At 40.6% G+C, this 20,320-nt stretch overlaps 1 protein-coding gene across 1 annotated transcript; it reads right to left on the bottom strand.

The window, feature by feature from the left end:
- Positions 1–4,655: 4,655 nt before the first annotated feature.
- Positions 4,656–14,265, bottom strand: lbh (LBH regulator of WNT signaling pathway). The gene is made up of 3 exons (XM_079693593.1): positions 13,938–14,265; positions 9,197–9,299; positions 4,656–6,519 (listed from the first exon to the last, which is right to left on the bottom strand). Exons 1-3 carry the CDS (start codon positions 13,964–13,966, stop codon positions 6,289–6,291), a joined length of 363 nt encoding a protein of 120 aa, XP_079549719.1. The 5' UTR covers positions 13,967–14,265; the 3' UTR covers positions 4,656–6,288.
- Between the last annotated feature and the right edge of the window lie 6,055 nt (positions 14,266–20,320).

Raw genomic sequence — 20,320 nt, 5'->3', positions numbered from 1 at the left:
ATCTAAACCCTCTGGTAAAAATCAAAGTCATTTTGATCCATTAAAAACACGCTTTGTTTGCTGATAAAAACGACATGGGAGGTAAGCCAAGTTAAATGCAACAGATAAACGTAGAAACCATCTACATTAATTTATGTTAGACATGCCATTAAACTTACATAAATCCATGTGGGAGAGAAAAGGTGACTTTTTTCGGGCATTGTACACTGTGTTTTGGTTTATTTTCTATTGATAGCACTTTAACGAGGCTTTTTTGGAGAAAAAAAAACATTCCTGCCTCTAATGACCTCTTGTGCTTTTATGCTAGTTCAAAGAGCAGACATGGCTGATCTAACTTAAGTCTTCTTCTCTTTCACTTCACTTCCCATTGACAGCATGTCTCCGCCTCACACCTGTAACATCACTGTAACCCAAGCTCTGCAACCTCATTTCTGCATGTTTATCTCCGTCTATATCCTGATCTTATACCCCGTCTCTCTTTCCTCCCTTTTTCCACTCTGGTCCCTAGGCAGTGAGGATTAGAGTGGAAGGGCCATGAGCTGTCTATTTATCTCAACAACAGCCTATGGAAGAGTAGCAGCCTGTGGTTTAGCACATTAACACGCAGAGTATGGAGCAGATGCCATCAGACTTGTATTGATCAAAGCTCTAAAATCTTGTCGATGAGTTGAACATGTACCTTACATCATCCTGTAAAACAGAGAATGGGTCCATGTGTGCTAAGAGTCATCCGTCCAAGCAGTTAATTATTTCTTCAAAGGCTGCTCTGTTGAGTATTGACTATGCTTGTTTCTGATTAATTAGGATTTTGTGGAGGATTTGTTTTGAATATCAGTCCCTACTTCGTGGTCCTCTGTGCTCGAGTGGTGTATCACATGGCGCTGTGGGGTTTCCAAAGGTTGAAGGACAGAATGCAACACAACTAGTTAACTCACTGATTTCTAGAAAACTTGTGCATTTGTTTTTTATAGTATTGTGAGCATCCAAGCGCTATGGTTGCATTATGCCTTAACTCATCAAGTCTTATCTAAGTTGGCAGTAAAGAGAGACAATCAGTCTCTACCATGTGATTTATCTATGTCACAGTCAGTGGTGGAAGTATTCCATAAAAATACTCTGTTACAAGCAAAATAACTGCGATTAAAATCCTGCTTAAGTAAAAGTACAAAAGTATGAGCATAGATATATACTTAGAGTAGACATTAAAAGTACTCATTATGCAGAATATCCTATTTCAAAATAATGTTTATTATATTATAAGATAGTATTGAGCGATGCTTGTGTTTATCACTTTATTGTTGCAGTTGTTAAATGTGTGAATAATAAAGTTATCCAATAAATGTAGAGGACTAAAAGAGTACAATATTTCCCCCGAAATGTAGTTGCTAAGGTAACAAAGTGGAAATAAATAAAAGTAACTGAAAATGTTACTGAAGTAAAGTATTTGTTTAAATGAATGTACTAGTTAAAAGTGTACCTGTGGTCTCAGTGCAGGTGTTCTTAATGCTCCACATCCTCATCATCCTTCGTTTTCCTTTCCCGACCCCTTCACCTTTTAATCCCCCCTTCTTGTTGTATGCCTCTCCAGCGTATCTTATTCTAGCTCTTCCCTTGTTGACAGTGCCAGATATGTGTCTACGCATGGTGGGCCGTCTCCAGACAGGTTATAAATAACCCGCAGAGCTTTTGCTTCATGTCCTGAGAGCTCTACTTTCTTCTCACACTTGAGGAACCATGGGAAAAGAATCTTTCCCTTACGCACATGGCACTCATAATAACAGACACGGTTATACATAAAACCTCTGAGCACATGTGCCCCTTTGCAAGCTTTGCACAATCTCATAGACACAGTAATGCATGCACACATAACCTTGGTGGCTTATGCAATAAGGTTGCAGCACTAAAATAGCAAGGTTATAGGAGCAGGGGTGCTGTTTACAATGAAATGTTAACTTACATTACATAACCTGCGCTGTGGGAATGCAGAGTACATTTCTACTGTCATGTAAGTATGGGAAACTTGCTGAAACAACAGAACGGGATGAAAGTCTGGGAGGGCAAAAAATAGAAAGAACAAGAAAACAAGTACATGAGGGTAAAGGATGTAAAATGAGGAGAGGGAGTGGAAAAAAGTGAACAGGATAAGCATTATTTTTCTCCACATGACAGATTGAAGAGGAAGGGGTTATGTTATGGCTTATGGGTACATGGTGTGAGTTTATCTAGAGGAGTGACAGTGAAGCAGCGTTAATGTGGACTATAGTTGGGAGTCAGGGAGAATTCAGGGGTTGGCAGGTCAGACTCCGCTGACACACTGGGATCAGCGATGGGATTGTTTCCATTGGAAAGAATTCCAAGAATGAGCTAGAAGAGCTATCAGTGTCTACACTCAGAGGGCTCTGACAACAGTTTTAATACATAGCCAGGCACACACGCTCTCACACATACACATTTAAAGATACTGTGTCTCACGCCAACAATGGTGTGTGAGACACACTCCGTTCCCCTATGTAACCGAATACTCTGTGACTCTCACTCATCTTACCAATTACGAAATGAGGGCTGTCACCTTTGACCACCAACAGAGAGGTTGATAAACACAGGGAAAGTGTGAAGACATTTTCAAAACATAAAATAGACTGGATAAGCAACAATACAAGTTACAACAACAACATGAATAGTTATTAATCAAGTCTAACCGGATGTCTATTGTGTATCTTTTGTTGAGTTTTATGTGTTTTAAAGACCCATCTAAGGAGAGACATTGCAAATAAGCTCAGGCTATAACCGTTTTGCTGTGTTGCATTGGTTTATGTTACATCTGTCCCTATTCAAATACACATTAAATAAATAAATGGATGAGCATTTTTTGAGAAACATTCTCAGTGGCTTTATTGTTGAGTCAGATAAGAAGATAGATTCCACTCTCATGCTGGTAGAGTAAATATGAAACTGAAGCCAGTAGCTGCTAAGCTCAGCTTGGTTTAGCAGTTTTTGTACATTGGCAACATAAGCAAACACTCACACAATTGCCATTCTGATTCAAATGTTGCTAAATCCTGATTGGCACATGACATTATTCTACGTGACCTTTTGCCAAATTAGCCTTGCTCACTTCAAACTGATGAGAAAAGCACAGAACAAAATGAAAGTTCTAACTTTGTCAAAACATGTTGTTTTGATTGATTGAAAATGTGTTTTGGGGAATTGTAACTGATGATGTTACATAATCCTTTAGTTTTTTAATCAAGTTTGGAGATGCAAAGCTAATTTCAATTACCGGTTGCTTTTAAACAGTCTTTGATTGCAAAGGTTCCTTATTGTGTAAACACCTGACAAGTGGCTGAAGGAGAAGAGCTGCTCATTATATCAAAATCCTGCAGGAAGATGCTTCAGGGCATCCTTTCATACGCCCTTAGGCCTTTTTTTAAATTAAAACTGAAGTATATTGCTTTCTCACTATTTCTTCCAGTGTTATTTGAAAGACGACACAAAGTTCAGAGGTGTCTTGCTGACATCACACAAGTGCGTAGCTGGTTCCAAGTTCATGCGGTCCCTCCGAACACTGCGGTTGTCTTACTTTTTATTTCTTCTTTCCATGATCTCATTACATTTTCCAGGGAGATCAAGGAGCAGTTTTTTAAAGGGACAAAGGACATTCCTGTTCTGACCTATTCAGAAGGCTCCCATCAGCCCCTTGGGCCAAACACAAACACACACACACACTGCTGCTGACCAACACTATCAGCTGGGTCGGGGTATTAATAACTCTTTATGTTCAATTTTTCCAGGAAGACGGAAGCAGGATAAAATGTCAGTTCATTGTTCCCCTTCCAGGAAGTGAGAGTACCACCATAGCACAATCTGTCAGGCTTTTGGCCTAGCGCAGAAACTCTGATGGACAATTCCCGGTACAAGGTAATCAAACTTGACCTATTGGCTCAATGATAATACCATGCATAGCAAATCACCTGAGAAGTTCCCATTGTGTCAGTGATCAAAAAGTTGTTTATTCCTGTAAATGTCCCAGTTCCCCATTAGAGCTTTTCTACTGAACCACATTTTATTAGTCTTGTATCATTGTGGCGAGTGTTTATGGGTCGAGCGTGAGGAGTTTCTTCCAGACTTTAATAGGCTGTAATCCTGGATATTCCTTCAATGGTATAAAGCCCCTAAACATGTGTAGGTCAAACTAAAGTTTTCCATAATACATCACATTTAAAAAAAACTAATTTTTTACATAAGTGACATTTCAAGAACTTCGAAATTAAAGCCGTTTAGTGCTCAGGAATTAGCTTTTGTTTTAACTAGCAGTCAGATTGCATGTGAACAAGTTGAAGACAGGAAATAGCATGGTTCCTGTTCTCGCTTCTACATAGGCATTTGATACATGTATCTGTGCTAGTTGAGAGAAAGAGAGATTATGTATGCGAAAGACGCCGAGCAGGAAGTAACACCGCTCTTCTGTAACCACTGCAGGTGAAATGAGTGGGGAAAATAGAAGCGGGTTTCACATAAAGGAAAATGAAAGTAGTCTTGGAAACAACACTATAAATCGCTAAAGGATTACCCATGTAAACTACTTATTTACCACGTCTTGTACCATAAAAGACGCAGTCACTCTTCAGTCAATTATTTTCACAGCAGTCACACAGTTGGATAGCAAATTCAAATGTTTATTTACAGCCTCTGTAATCATCACAGAGAAAAGTGGTCTAAATACAAAAAAAACAAGAGAAAGATGGCGGCTAATCTCCCTGAGCTTTACAAAAACAATGTGGGAACTGTAGATGACAGGAGAAAGAGATGTTCTGTACACAGCCCTAATGCCACTCAATGAGAATTTACAAAACAGACATATCTCAATCATGCTTCTACAACAGCATTTCATATTGTGTACACAAGTGACATATTTTCTACAACTTAGAAGACTTCTTTGAAAAACAATGAGTGGTGATTTAAAGAGTGAACAAAAGAACACCAACTTCTGAAATTGAAAAAGAAAAACCACATTACTACCAGAGAACATATACAATTTCCCATCAACAGCTTATGGCAAACATCAGGATTAATTATTGTGAACTAATGAGTTTAATACTGTCAGCTATAACCTTACTTATTTGTGAACTATGTCCTATGAAGTCTCCATGACCTGAACTTCATGATGTCGAAAAGGAAGACAAGCAGAGACTTTCCGTTCAGGTGTGGACATCTCAAAGTGATTCTCAGTCTGTGCCTTTCTAAAAAAGTAAGCCAAACCCATAGTAAAAACAAGATCAGCGCATTACAAGGCCTCAGGTTCAGTACAAGTATTTACACATCCTTCATCTGGTCTGTACATTGCTTCATCAATTGTTTTTTCAAAAATAACGCGCTCTCCTGACTCAGCTTTACCCTTTTGAACAGTACACCTGCTAGCCTCAGATTTTGTTCTTACTGTAATATTTTGCTTTGTCATACGGCTCAAAGGGGCCAATGTGATGACGAGAGCATCATTGCGTGACTGTGCCCTTACTGCACAACAAGCTTTTGTACAATGAATGCGTCGCATAAGCATAGCAGGTCATGCTGGTTTTATTTTCTTCCACTTTCTGCCCACTTCTCTAAAAATAATTTCATATTGCCTTTTCACTGTGAATGCCTGACTTTCTCAGGGGGGGGGGGGGGGGTTGGATAACATTTTACACAAAACAACCACTTCTCAAAAAACAGACTAATCACAAAACATACACTTCTCAGAAACAAATCTATGGACAGCAGTGGCAATCACAATAACTAACATCCAGAAACTGACAACACAGGTATGGACATTGTTACTGGAGACGATAATCTCCACAGGAACCACAATAAATCTGTATGCCAGTATGAAATCTCTGGGGTCATGACGCCAGCCATTTTGGAGTAAAGCACAGAGCAGTTGCAGCCCCCTGCAGTGTAAGAGCTGTCCATGGAGCACCGAGCTGCCGCTGTGCAACAGGACATCTGTTCTGGGCTGAGACACACATGGTGGTGGGCATGGTTTGGTTGTGCATGTCAGTCCTTTTCAAGTCCAGTTTTGCGGGTTTGAAGTCCAGGAGGACAAGTTATTGTGTGAGAGTGTGTCGCCTGGGTGTATTGCTTCTCTTTTGGGATTGATGGCTTTGGTGTCAAGGGCAACGAGATGGCATCGCAACACTGAATCCGTGTCTGCCAGCTTGTTGGGAGTGCTGAGGTGCAGTGTAACCAGGAAAAGACAGTCTATCAGAAAGAAAGAGGAAATGGGGCAGTATGGGTGCTGCAACACAGCCTCTACTGCTGAGAATTCTGTGTTGGCTGTCCATTTTGGATGTTGCCATTATTCTGCTCCTGCTCCTCCTCTTCCTCCTCTTCCTCTTCTTCTTCTTCACTGACCAGAAACTCCTCTGGAGGCCAGCGAAGCTCCCCACTCTCGACTTCTCCCTCTGTCGGCTCAACCACGATGGATGGCAGACGATCTTTGAGTTTACAGCAGCGCTCAAAGTCTGAGGGGTCCGGGAAGATCTGGAGAGCAAAGAAAAGAGGGAAAATACGAATTATTAATCTATCAATAACCTCAGGCGTTAATACAGTCTGTATTCTGAATGGCAGAGGATGTCGTTTCAAGCCAGGAGAGTACACTGTCCCCTTTTGTAAGGCAAGAAATGATTTTTGAGCATATTTCTGATGTGCCAAGTATACCAGAACTTAGTCTTGAACCTTGTAGAAGTGTTGCAGGCACCACTACGAGGCTAAACAACTGTGAAGGAAGTGATGCGAAGACTAAACATCTGTGAAGGGAAGTGGTTGCTTAAGATCCCAGTGGCATACCTGCTCTTGCCCAGCCCACATTCTTCTAAAAGCTAGCTTTCCACATAGGTGCTCACCCAATAACAAAATTGCAAAAGAACTTGTTACACTGGTGACTGTGTACGGGTAAATGAGGCATGTCTAGTAAGACTTACAGGAAATGCTGCATCATGTTAAATCTAAATGCTTTGAAAGGCACTGTGCCAAGCAGCTCGTAGCTGCTTACCAACTTCAAATCCAGTACCACATCACCAAATGCTCAGAAGATTACAAGAACAAAACCAGGTCATTTCAAACAGTAAAAACACGAAAAAGGTTGAAGGTTTACTGGGACGGGATTTGTGTACAACTAAAATAAAAGTCAGCCGTAAGTGCTGAATATTTCATATTAATTTAGAGATGGAAAAAAGGTTTAGGAAAGAACATCATGATCGGCCGCATTCTCTGCAAATCCAGTATGATACGTCTGCTTATAAACATCTCTCTCAAATGTTTGGATCCAAACTGAAGGGCATGAGAGACATTTGGACAAGAGAGATTACATACATTCCCTGTACTGGCAAGATTGGATATCAAACTCAGACTTTCTGTTCTCAGGAACCGGAGAGCTGGCCCAGGGGAAAAGGCTTGCCACTCCTGGTCCAAGAACAGCATTTTTTGCTGTTGTTTGGATAAAGTGGATGAATATTTTTAGACCTGCATATTTCACTCTAAGACATTGGAGGAGGAGGGAGGGAGGAGGGGGGGGGGGGTTCAGCAATGTCGCTGTCTGGGCAGAGAGCCGAGTGGAAAGAAAGCATTAGAAGAGGCAGGAGAGAGACTGTGACGAGAGGGGAAGAGATAGAGGGGATCCAGCTGTGTCCAAGTCTTCATGAATTCCATAGGAGATGGATGAGTAGAGAGGAAAAAGACAAACATGCTATAAATATCCCTTGTGAATGTTAGGTTATAGAAGCATGTATATGTTTTTCAGCAGCTTTTACATTTTCCAAAAGCAGCTGCTTATAGAACCATGCTAAGAGGTGTGATTATAAGTGTGTGTGTGTATGTGTGTGTGTGTGTGTGTGTGTGTGTGTGTTTAAGTCTAATGCCTGTGTGCATCTCCATACTCTCACCTGCATCACCAATCCTCACTGTGCGTCAGCACCAAGGGGAATTAGTAGAATGACCTTGCCTTTGGACTCATAGCTAACACATGTCATAACTTGTTTCACTTCTAGTGGCAGGAAGCAGCGACATTGGCAAAGCACAATACAGGCTATTTCAGGATCTTCTGTGGGAGTAAGGTTGGGGTCAACTTTATATCTGAATCCTGACATTGCCTTTTGAGATGATGATTCAGTAAATCAGTAACCATTTCCTCATCCTTCTTCACTAGCAGATCACATTCATTTCAAAACCTTTTTCTAGATGCAGCTGGAATTTAGTTGTCACACAAATTGTGTCAAAGCCCCCGGGACCCGTTATTGAGGAAGTGACTGGAGGCAACATCACTGCTTCTCTAAGGAGTGACTGGGACCTTGGGCAAATGGCCGAGGTGAGTAAATACAAAATAGGGATGGAAAGAGTGAAGAAGCAGCAGCCTCCTCCTTTTCTCTAATTTCTCCCCCTCATCCGCTCCTCATCCTCTCAGACGGACTCACAGCTGGGGTGTGAACTGGAGAGGAAGCCAGGCTCTTCCTCCGGGTCAGTCTATTTCCTTTCAAAGTTGACATCTACATACAGTACTGAAGGGCATTACAAGGCCACTGTATTAGGTTTATGAATGCAAACCTTTCAGATAAATAATTGACATCAATTTCTATGAGATTATTTATCTTAAAAATAGACAATTACCTTTCAGGTCTATTAAATGAGAAGCCTCTGCTTTTTTGAAGAATATTTTGTTACCCATGCGGTTAAAACACCATTGGCACCTCTGAACCCACGATGCTTCATTAACCTTCGTTTCAAAAATAATTAGTTATTTAATTATCAAACCATTATTTTTAAGAAGATGCTGATACAGAATAGGTCTCTTTTAAAATCCTACTACACACTGGGGACAACCAAGACACAAAAATAAGCAAGCAGCTGTGTGTTTAAGTAGTTTAGTATCCAAAATGGCGCTGTTGAGCTGACAGTAAAACAAAGCCGCTGGCGACACCTTGTCAAGACCACCTGATGGCCGCTTTCTCTCATCTCTCTCAATCTGCAGGGTTCATTCCTGTGACAGGCTGCAGTAAATCACACTTCTTGTATGTTAATGTTGGGACAAACCTCCAATGTCTCCAACGTAATAGATGATGAAAAATAAGGGTTTATTGAAATGTTTCCTTAGTCTTCTATTCATTATTTAGTTCTTCTGGGTATGGGATCATGTAAGTGGCAGTTCAGTATGCACATGTCCTACCTGAAAGGAGAGTCTGTCCTTGCTGGGGCTGAGCCTCATGTCCTCCATGGGGGTGCTGTTGATCATCACCTCAGTCATATCTCGGCCGGGAACAAACACTGGGCTGCGGGGTGAAAAGAAAAAATGAGTTTGATTAGATGCTGTGCAATAGGCCTCAAGGTCCAAATGAAAAGAGAAAGCATGCCATTCCAAGAAGGCATGTACGCGCAAACCTTTTAATACTAAAACATTTATTGTGTTGATTAAAAGTGATTTTTAATAATTTCCCTTATAGATTTTCTCCCTCTTTCGACTCATACTAAAGAGGGACAGGTTTCACTGAAGAAGAAGAAATTACTAAAAGTCCTTGAAAATCAATAATTGAATGGAACAAAGATTAAAGATAACCAAGTCATGGTTTTGTTCCTCTGCACATGTTGACAACAGCAAACCAAACATCCAGTTTGTGAGCTGCAAAGCCGCACAGAACACAATATGGCTTGTATAAGGTGTCCGCTTCCAAATGCAAGCTGATGTGCTCTTGCAGTGGCAACCAGAAAACAGTCATTGTGAGAGAGTGTGCTGGGGGCGTGTTATGGTATTTGGTTGGGTTGGAACTTGATGCACTCAATTCCATCAAAGCGTGGCCAAACTTTCCATTTTGGAATAAAATCACAAAAGGGTTGTTTATTCATGTTCAGTGCATTCATTATCCAATGTCTTGAAGCAGGGCCTGGACTGACAGATGCGTCTTGAGACAAGATGCTGAGCGGCCTTCTCACGCTCTCTATTTAAAGCCTGCTACCTTGTGGTCAGTGGCCACAGGCCTGTGGTGTGTGTGTGGTCACTGGCTATATGGAACAAGACAAACAGAACACGACAAAAGTCTAACATTATCTGGTTTAATGGAATTGTTTTTTTTTTAGGAAAGAGTTGTGTGGGCTTTGCTTGACCTAGTTTGAATCATAAATGTAAATATTTATTTTTGGACCACAGCACGGTGAAAATTATACCGTAGTGATGATTAGAAATATGGTTTTAAAATAAGGACCAATTATGTTAACATGTGTTCAGAGAAATGTGTTGTACCGCGTATGACTCATACAAAACTCACGCTCAGAATAATCTTTTTGCAGAAATCTATAAATATCCATGTTTACTGGAACATGAATTATCTTAAATTTAAAAAGAGGTTTATTGTACACCAACTGTCACACTGCACACAGAACTGTGGTGGACAAATAATATCTTTATGAATTAGGGTTTCATTTGATTGAAAAGTAAGACTAAGGTAACTGAGGAAATTCGATAATCCTCTTTGGTATGATATAAAGTTTATGGAAGCACATTATTTAATAATAGATAGCTCTTGTTTTGGACTCAACAGTTTGCTGACCAAATATTCTCCCTTTTTGCATTTTACATCAAACTCTTGGAAGTGTAATTTAGTAAAAGTTAGGTCTCCATTCATGGCTTTCTGATATAGCCTATAGAGTTTAGGATTTTAGATTGTGCATCTACAACTTCTTGAAGCACTGTCAATCACATTGATGATGTTGTGGAAAACCTGCAGTCATCAAAGAGAAGTCAATACCGAAGAACATTTAACACATTCATCCTGAGGAGCAGAGTGTCATGTGACAGGAGTCACTCACGGCCAGAGATCATTAACCCCTAAAGCAATGGCGTCTATCAATCAGTTTTTCCATCCCTACATTTACACACCCCTCATCTCCCTCATGAGGAAACACTGACACAACATTTAAAGGCTGCACCACTCTAATCTACGTAAAGTAACCTTAACTGCACCAGTTAGAGGACATGGCTTACTTGACCAAAAGAATAGACGGATGTCCAAAAAGGAGGGGGCTTGAAGGAACGCAAGGTTAAACATGGAAATAATAATGTCAGCTGGGGCTGCTCTTAAACTTATTTCATCTTTGAGTGGGATGCAGAGAGGGCGGAGGTGGGGACGGAGGGAGGAACAGTGACAGTGAAGACCTGAGGAGAAGAGGAGCGGGAGGGAAGGGAAAGAAAGATAAACACTCAGGCCTTGCCAGTCATATTTCTGTTCGGGGATCGTATAAACATCCTGCTCGGCTAAGAATAACAGAACATCGGCCTAATAAAACATAAAGGGGCACAATGAGGAGGAAGTGGGGGTGCACATGTAACAAGTTAACCTAGGAGGAAACAAACATACATGGACCACAGTCACATCTATTACTGCTGTGTCACGCAGGGCTGATGAGTGCGTCCCTCACACAGAGATGAATACTTGATTGCTTAAGGAGACGTTAAGTGTTTTAAGTGTTTTACAAGTAACCTGTATATGTTTGATGTAAGATCAGCATGGACCACAGCTAGTTAAAAGTAAGCTCGATAGAATACATCAGCACTAGCATGTTTCTAATGGCCTTTATTGATCAATGACGACAGTGGCTGATGATGACGACGACAGTAACCCTCTGTAACTCCTGACCCACATACAATAACGCTCATCCTAATGCCACGGCACAGATAGACAGCGTGTAAGAAGTTTAGTCATGTACATACTGAGTCTCCAAAGCCCGTATCGGAAGGATTACTGAAGTTCAAAGCTAAAACTGTTTGTCAATTAAAAATATATCAGCAATTTTTTTCGGTTTATTTGTCATGCAAGTTGGCAAACGTTTAATTTTAAATGCCAAATGTAAATAATTGGCTATTTTCTCAGTCTTCCTAAAAAATAAAATGTAATATCGAATTGATCGAACAAAACATTGCATATAATGTGGTTCTAGAGTTTTCTCGTGCAATATCTCAAACTTACATTTCCATGAAAGATGACCAGTGACATCCTTTACAGGGTTTTCTTAAGTATCACTACCTACTGCCACAGAATACACTAAAGGCCAAATAAAAAGTGATGATCTGATCTTTTTTACCCTGTGGATCACAACCCTTGGCATACAAAAGCGCTGACCCAGTGTTTAGCAGCCATTTCCATTTCTACTTTTAAAACAACTACCTCACCTCATTATATAGTGAACAGCACTCGCTTCATGTTACAGCCATTCATACACTAGCAGTCACATTTTAACAGAGCTAGTTGTTAAAGTCAGTACTGCCATCTGCCACACTGGCTTTACACCTTTATCAAGGGCCGCTAAAAAAAAAAAAAAAAACATTCTGTAAGATGCTCAAAGACTCAGTCATTACCCAAGCATGGCCCCGGGTTCATCCACCCGTCTCAAGGCTATAAAAAGCCCAAGGCCATGCTTGCTCCTGTCTGGAAAGTAGTGGCGAGGACAAGAGCCAAGTGGTCTCTGCAACAATCTCACTCCACAAGAGGGAGAATATGCATGATGCGTTATCAACATTGTTTCCCCTCTGCCACCCCACAGTTCCTACTACAGCTATCATAAATCTCAGCCTGTGTGGAGACAAGACAAAGTTACTGACGTGCCATGCCGGAGTCACACAGCTGCGCAGGTATGTGGGTGGTGCCGCAGTAAGACCCCCAGGACTGTGATGGAATGAATGGGTTGTATCCAGATACCTATGGGTTGAGTCTACCGCTGAAATTAAATCATGGATCAGCTACTGCTCCAGTGCCTTGTGGTAATCTAAGTGATGGGTGTGAGAATGAACATCTTATTGACCTTATATGTCTAGCAGCTTGCACTTAGTTTTCATATGATGCCATGCATACAAGTGAGATGAGCTCCAGCTATTGTTGTGAGAAAAATGTCTTCCTGTTCAGACAAATGAAAAACCACAGTGTAGGTTAACTCGCAGCATCCAAATCTAATAACGCACAAAGATTTGTAGATATAGCTCTGAAAAATAAAAGTAAAAGCCTTTTTTTATTAAATGTTTTTAATAAAAGTAACATCACAGACAAGATAACATTGATCTAGTGTTCGTAGGCACACACAAGAGAGCAAAGTGTGGTTACAGTAAAGAGGTCGAGCCTGAACTTCCTGGTAGAGACAGCCAGAAGCCTGCTGAGGTTTGAACAGTGCTCGAAAACAATGTTTCAAAGCATCTTGCATATCCTCTCTACAGACAGGAAAACAATCGGCAGTATGATAACAGAAAGGCTTATAATCCATTCTCTGTTTCAAGAAGTACATCAACAAGTGAGAGTGCTGAATGGCACAAGGAAATGTAAAAAGTGTCACTGATAATAGATAGGAGCAGAGTGCATCTCTTCTTAAATTGCACCTGCAGTATTACAGACCAAAGAATGAATGCAGGATCTTACTTTATCTGAGGATACAGCAAAGTAAGCTATGTGTTTCAACTTTCAACTTTGAAAAATAAAAAGGAATACAAGTAGGCCTATTTAAAATGCATTTTATCCCTAACAATTGCTGACAGAAAACACTGTGTGACCACTGTGACCTTTGAGAAGGGTCATCAAATGCAGGCAACTTATGAAGCTGGAATCTGACAATCATTTCCTTAAAAGAAATTGAGACCTAGAATAACATTTAAATATCCAAGCCGTGTGACATGACATTTCCAACTCCAGGGGCAACACCCGATAGAAAATCTTAAAAGGAAACAAGAGTGGGTGTAACAAAGGTGTCTTATTCTGAGGGAAATCACCAAGCAAAACAAACCACAACTACTTCATTGTTCTTAGCGGGCAGGAGCAAAGCCAACAAAAGCAGTGTTTGATTCATGATTTAGTAATGTCTATCAGTCACAAGGTAAGCACACCTCAGCTGCTAACATGTGGATAGGTGAAACTGGAAAAGATGCGAGTACTCACCAATATATATGCGGGGAAAAAACAGACATGAATTCACACCTGCTGCCAATTCTGCTGATTGGGGAATCTAATGACAGCCGGGGACTACTTTTTCTCTTTCTTTCCTCTCTCCACGGCAGCACAGCACGTTCACGTAAACCGAAAGTAACTCTGCGGGGAAAAAGTCTTAGAACAAAACACAGCTCTATAAATTGGTGCGTCTGATCATCACCTCAGCTGTGTTGAGTATTTATGCGAGAGGCGTCTGCTTGTTCAGCCGGAGACACACCTCCTCTCGGCACGGGCCAAAAACCTCAATGGCAGCGCATAACCAGCAGGAGCCAATCAGAGCACAGGTGACTCGAACCCCTCCGCCCCTCGAGCCCTGATGACGGCAGCAGCGACTGAACCTTCTTATTGGGAATGGGCAAGAAGATACTGCATGATGCTATTGATTTGTTGTCTCCAAGGCAACAAAATGACAGTCTAACCCTCCCTTGAATGACAAAAAAACACACTGATTCGCTTGTTAGGTAACGCGTGACATTTATCCAAATGAGGAGGGATAGAGCTCCACTGCCTGGGTTCATTCACAAATATATTCCAAGGGCAAGTCAATGTCTGCTGCAGCAATGGATGGTTCTCTTCCTGCAGAGTTTTGCCTTTCAATTTACATTATAAACAAAGCATGCAGAGTAGTCTTCACACGCAGGCTGTTTCGTGAATTTAAAAAATGATGTCCTTAAAGTATAATAAGCCTAATTTTCCAACACCTCACCTTGTTTACATATGGCCAGGACCTTTAGCACAACGTTGAAATTCACACCTTATAAAAAGACCATTTGTTGTTTACCCTGCACGCATTGTACTGTATTTACATTTGGCTCAGAGAAGGCAGGTGCACATGAGGTTCTGCAGTAAAATGCAAGTGGGCCTCTGCCGCCACCTTCTGACCACCCAATGGTAAGTGTTTGATTTCTTATTTCTATAAATAAACAAACAGTGTTTAAGTCATTAGAAAATGCAGTGCACAGTATGTTATTAATACTATGATGCACTATACTATTATAAATCTTTCGTTGGATCCATTATCCTTTTGGTGACATAAACACAACATCATAATTCAGCTCACAGCTTCAGCAAATCTGGCATTTTTCAAATGCCCTTTATTAAACTCTCCTGGGTGACGACAGATGGCACACATGCCCGGCAGGGAAGTAAACAGTGTGGAAACAAACAATTCTTGAATCTCATTTTCCAAAAAGCTGAGCGCAGAGTCTATTTTAAATCTTTTACAAACTCCAACTATTTACAAGTCATTTAAAATTGTGTTAATGTTAAAATAATGTTTAAACCAACATCATTTAACATTGACTTCTCTTTAGCAAAATGTTGGTTTTACAATTATGCCCAGTTTCCATACTCAAGGCTTCCCCTCTACTCAGCTAATTCCTGTCAATCATTTGAGCTCACTTCCAATAAAGGAAGTCTTTACTAATAGCAATAATGAAACTTAAACTATTTCCCATCAGCATTTGACTCAAGAAAAAGCAACCCTGAGCAAAATGTAAACTAAAGAGGTTGTAGTAAAACAAATATATAGTGAGAACAAGTTTGGATGTATTCACAAAAGCATAAATACAAGCTTTATTTTCCACAGAAGACATTGTGACACACATTACACTCTTAACATGGCTCTCTTCTATTTAAGTATCGCTCCTAGGGAGAAACACATGTGGGGTTTAGATACAAGAGGCCAAGAAGAGGTTGCCTGGTGGTGCCATATCTGAAATATGGTTGGATGTAACAAAGTCAGTTGATTTGTATAACTCCATAGTGTTCAGAAGTCAGAATTATGGATACCCTTTGGCTAAAATGAACAGTGTTTGGTAATGATGTAAATGCAGCATATCATGCATAAGTCAGGTGATATTCAGTTGGAGTGTTGATGTTTTTTATGGGTGTGACTCATTCACTGACATCATCACTTTCTGATTAGCATCTGCTGTTTTGGTCAAATCTGTCCACTCAGCGTGAACTTCTGCTGTAACGGTATAGAGAGTCATAAACAAACTAAGATATTTATAAACCTATTATTTTTACACATCTTATTTTATTTTTTACAATTTTACAATGTCTTATATAGATCTCTTGTCTGCAGCTTTGTCAGAGTTTAGCACCCCCTAACAAGAAATGGAATAACAAAAGGCATTTATTTTGAAATGTTATTCACGCAACATGACCACTGGATGTCACTAGTGTCCATGGAATGGTTAGGGGTTACTGCATGAGCTGCTGTTATGAAGGGGTTGATATTTATTGATCAATTATTGTGCATGGCAGTGATTTATTCAACCTTAAATCTTTCAGTATTCTTAATACCATTAATAATTGAGATGCATGAATTGGTAAACAAACTAGAATTGAGTTAAAAAAAATATGATCCAATACATTTTAGGATGAAGTCTTAATTACAAATAGTTTAAAGATTTGTGTTGCATTGAAGAAAAATGTAAAAAACAATTCTTATTGATAACTTATTATAGAATTCTTATGTTTAGTTAATTTAGTTATAGTATGTGTATCTTTTAGTGGAGATTAATAGGATAATTTGAAAAAAAGAAATCTGTTTTATTAAGTAATTACATTTTTTACGATACGATACGATACAATATTACTTTATTGGTCAGATCAAGTCGGAAATTTGACTTGCGTCACAGCAGCTCCATGTCCAACATCAACAGACAAGTATCCAGACACAATACATGAAACACAAACAACAAACATTTAACATAACAGCACAATCAGTGAGAGAAAACATGCTCAAAGAGCCTTCAGCGTGCATTTGATCTGGGATTTAGCTCTGTGTTTACTGTGAGGATTGACTGATACACAAAGGAGTGCTTCAGTCTGACTTTATTGAATCGTGGGACCCTGTATCTCCGATTAGATGGTAGCAATTCATATTCACTGTTCAGAACATGGTTTGGGTCAGAGATGAAGTTGTTGGACAGCCTCACTAGGTTGTTATGATAGGCTGACTCATAGAGTCTCTGACAGGGTAGACCAACAATCTTTGAGCAGATTTTTAACAGGTGGAGCAGTTTTTACATTTCTTCTTTCTGTGATACTGCCAACAACAACAAAAGTGTGCGAGTATGTCATATGTATACATATTTGCTTGGTCTGTAAATATTCTCTTTTAGTCCTGATGCTCATCCAAAGACATTTTATAAACCTGAGGTGAAAAACAAAAGAAAAAGACAAAACAAGTCCCTGAAAAACACCACTATAGTCACACTATATATTCATTTAAGCAGTGTTATTCTTCCCTGGATGCTTTCAATGGTTGAGCAGTGAAGGTTTAAGAAAAGAAACTCTTCACCTGATGTTGAGTGAGTGAAATCGGATTACCTGAGCCGGCCAGTTGCTCCTCTAGAGCTGTCTGTCTGCAGAATGGCGACCCCCTCTGTTCGTTTGGAGGATGTGGAGGACAGGCCAGCTGCTTTTATCGCTGCTCCAAATAAACAGCTGCACATCTGGGCAGGCAGAGATGCCGCGGGGGAGCAGAGGGGAGGCTGAGGACCGACTGCACGACGTGTAAATGAACGAGGCCCTGAAGGGGACGGCAGTCGACAAGCACCCGTTGTCCTCTTGGCTGCTTTTCGAAGTAGGCTTAAGTTACATTTTGGTCTCTGAAAGTGCCAAGTCCTTAGTTTCTTTCATAGATGTTTTCTTGTTCTTGTTCTTCATCACTGTTCACTGCATATGCTAATTGTTTCAAGAGAGAGAATAAGAAGTATTCATTGGAGCTGAGTATGTGAAATAGACCTTTCCATGAGAAAAGGATACTGCTTGGAAAATTCCAATAAAAAGTATTCTCTTTATCACTGGCAGGAAATGTGTTATTGTACGGATCTCTCCTCCCACATTTGTTTGAGTGTTCCCATGTTCTCAGGGTTTTTTTGTTGTATGTGTTTATGTCCATTAGTGTAAGCATGTGCAGGCCTGCAGGTTTATCCTGTGTGGGGACATTGGTGTATTTCTCCCCCATGCATACATGTGTATGTTTGTGCATGTGCGTGTTGCTGGGGGACATTTGATCTCGGGGCTCGCCGCACGCCACGCTTGCTTGCAGGTGGTCTGTCCACACTTGGGGGCTGAGCAGATTTAATATTTCATAGGAGTACAGCGCACCCCTGGACGCCATCATTGAGTCCACATGGCTGGCCGGAAAGCTGCTCTGTGAACACTCGACTGAAAAATGCGGTCCTGCCAGCCCCCTCTCCACCATGCTGCTCGCTCACTTGCTGGGCCTCACAATTAAAAGCTAACCACAGCTACAGATGTTGGCAGCTGTCTTTAACCCATGAGATGCCACTCTGGAGTTTCAATCGGCTACCTTTAGTGCTAATCACAGCTGATAAAGGTTGACGTTTTTGTGCAAGTACTTGTGTACTAGTAAAAGAAGAAGGTAACAAAGCTGAAGGAAATTTGAGACAGCTGCCTAAAGCATTGCATTCGGAGAGTATCCAGGCCATGTAAGCTAACTAAATTCTCAGCTCCTCCAGTTTAATGCTCCCCCCCCCCCAACATCTTTATACACCATATAAACAGGAAACTAAAAGTGTTTATGACCACCTTGCAAAATCTAATGTTAGGAATTCAAGTTCAGGTCACAATTTTATCCTCCATTCATCAGATTCCAACGAAGCCAAACCTCTTTCTGTGTTTGCCGTCAGGTATGGTGTAGAGTTGGACTCAGGCCAAAAAGAACACAGTGAATTTCACCAGCACCATTATTCAACAAGGTCAACCCGACTTAGATTTGAAACCAAAGCCAAAACAGGGCATCTTGAAGCTGTTAGGAAACTATTCCAGATCTTAAACAGACCAGGGGGACTGTGTACATCTCCCTAATTGCACATGTCAATTTATGTACAAGCGCTTGGTTTAGTCAAGCTCCATTACTCCCCCCCTTTCTTACTCTGGTGCTATTTCACTGTCACTGTCTCCTTCTCTTATTCTCTTTCTGACTTACACTCAACTTCCTGGACATGAAAATCTGCACATTATAAGTGTGTGTAGTCTTAACAGAGGCAGGGAGACACACTCTCGTTCAGACACACAGAATGTCAAGGCAAACCAACACCGAGTCACTGAGACAAACCATGTCAGTTCACAGCTTGACAGCTTGTTAATGTTGTGTGACTTCTCCGGGAACAAAGGATGCATTGCAGAAACTCAAGACTGCATGTAATTAATCCGATCCCGGCAATAACTCTCTCAAATATTTACTGTATTCTGCTATCAGGGGTGAGGGAGACAAATGAAGAGCTCGACAAAGACCTCACACAACCATGGGAGTCTGTCTGCTGGCTCCAGAGACTGAGGCGAGCAGAGCAGGTGAAAAGAGATGTTTCTCACTTCTCGACCGTCAGGGCCTATATAATGTTTTAACACACTGACCATAACCCTTTGGGGACCTAACTACAATAATGCTGTCATCACCTGGTTTGAGAGTAGAGGCTTGATGGTGTGACAAAACCGTCCAGCATCCGTGGGAGACTGACTTAAGCAAACACACCGCAGTGAGAGTGTACACTTCAATAACACTTTCTGCGAAGACCACATCTATAGTACATTTTAAGGGCATTCACATTGTGCACATAAAACATTGACTCTTTTATTGGCCACTAGGGAAGTTAAGTTATTGTGGTGATTCAATTTCAATACTTTCATTTCATACCCTCTTCTTTCAGCCCTGATTATGGTTTATACTTTTATAAATCTGGCTCCTTTGCTGCATTCCTCATTTTTTGGGCTTGATGTTGTTTCCTTTCCCCCAAAGTATTTTAGCTGAATGTCAATCCCCATGAATTTATTGGAGGGTCATTCAGATCACCTGCAGGACCCCGATTAAGAATTGAGAGCAGCTTGGTGCTTTTCCCCTCGACCAATCAGGGTGTCACAACACCCTTTCTTTAGGGCCGTAGAAAGGTGATTAATTGCACACGTCTTTCCTTGATTTAATTCACAACTAAGTTAAACATAAACATGGTCTTATAGAGCTTTTGGGACTTTAAAAATATATTTTTTAAAACTGCGTTACTTGCATAAGGGAAGAGTTTATTAAGGCTTAATTGTTTGTCATCTTTTACATTACACACTCATCATTGAATCAAACTCCCTCCCCTTATCATGGACTACATCACACAGACCCTCCTCAGCAGTGGAAATAGAGCTCCTCAGTCCGTGCAAGCGGTCTATTTTGGTTTGGAGTAAATAGCAATGTTTTGAAAGCAATCATCTTGCAAACACTTTTACATCTTGGAGTTGGCTAAAAGTGAAGCAATGCTCAGGCAATGTAGACTAGGGATAAAAAAAAAAAACAAGAGTTGTGA

This window comes from Notothenia rossii, assembly GCF_949606895.1.
Source record: "Notothenia rossii genome assembly, chromosome: 7".
In the NCBI taxonomy this organism is placed as follows: domain Eukaryota; kingdom Metazoa; phylum Chordata; class Actinopteri; order Perciformes; family Nototheniidae; genus Notothenia; species Notothenia rossii.
This window is presented reverse-complemented; position numbering and strand designations above follow the sequence as displayed.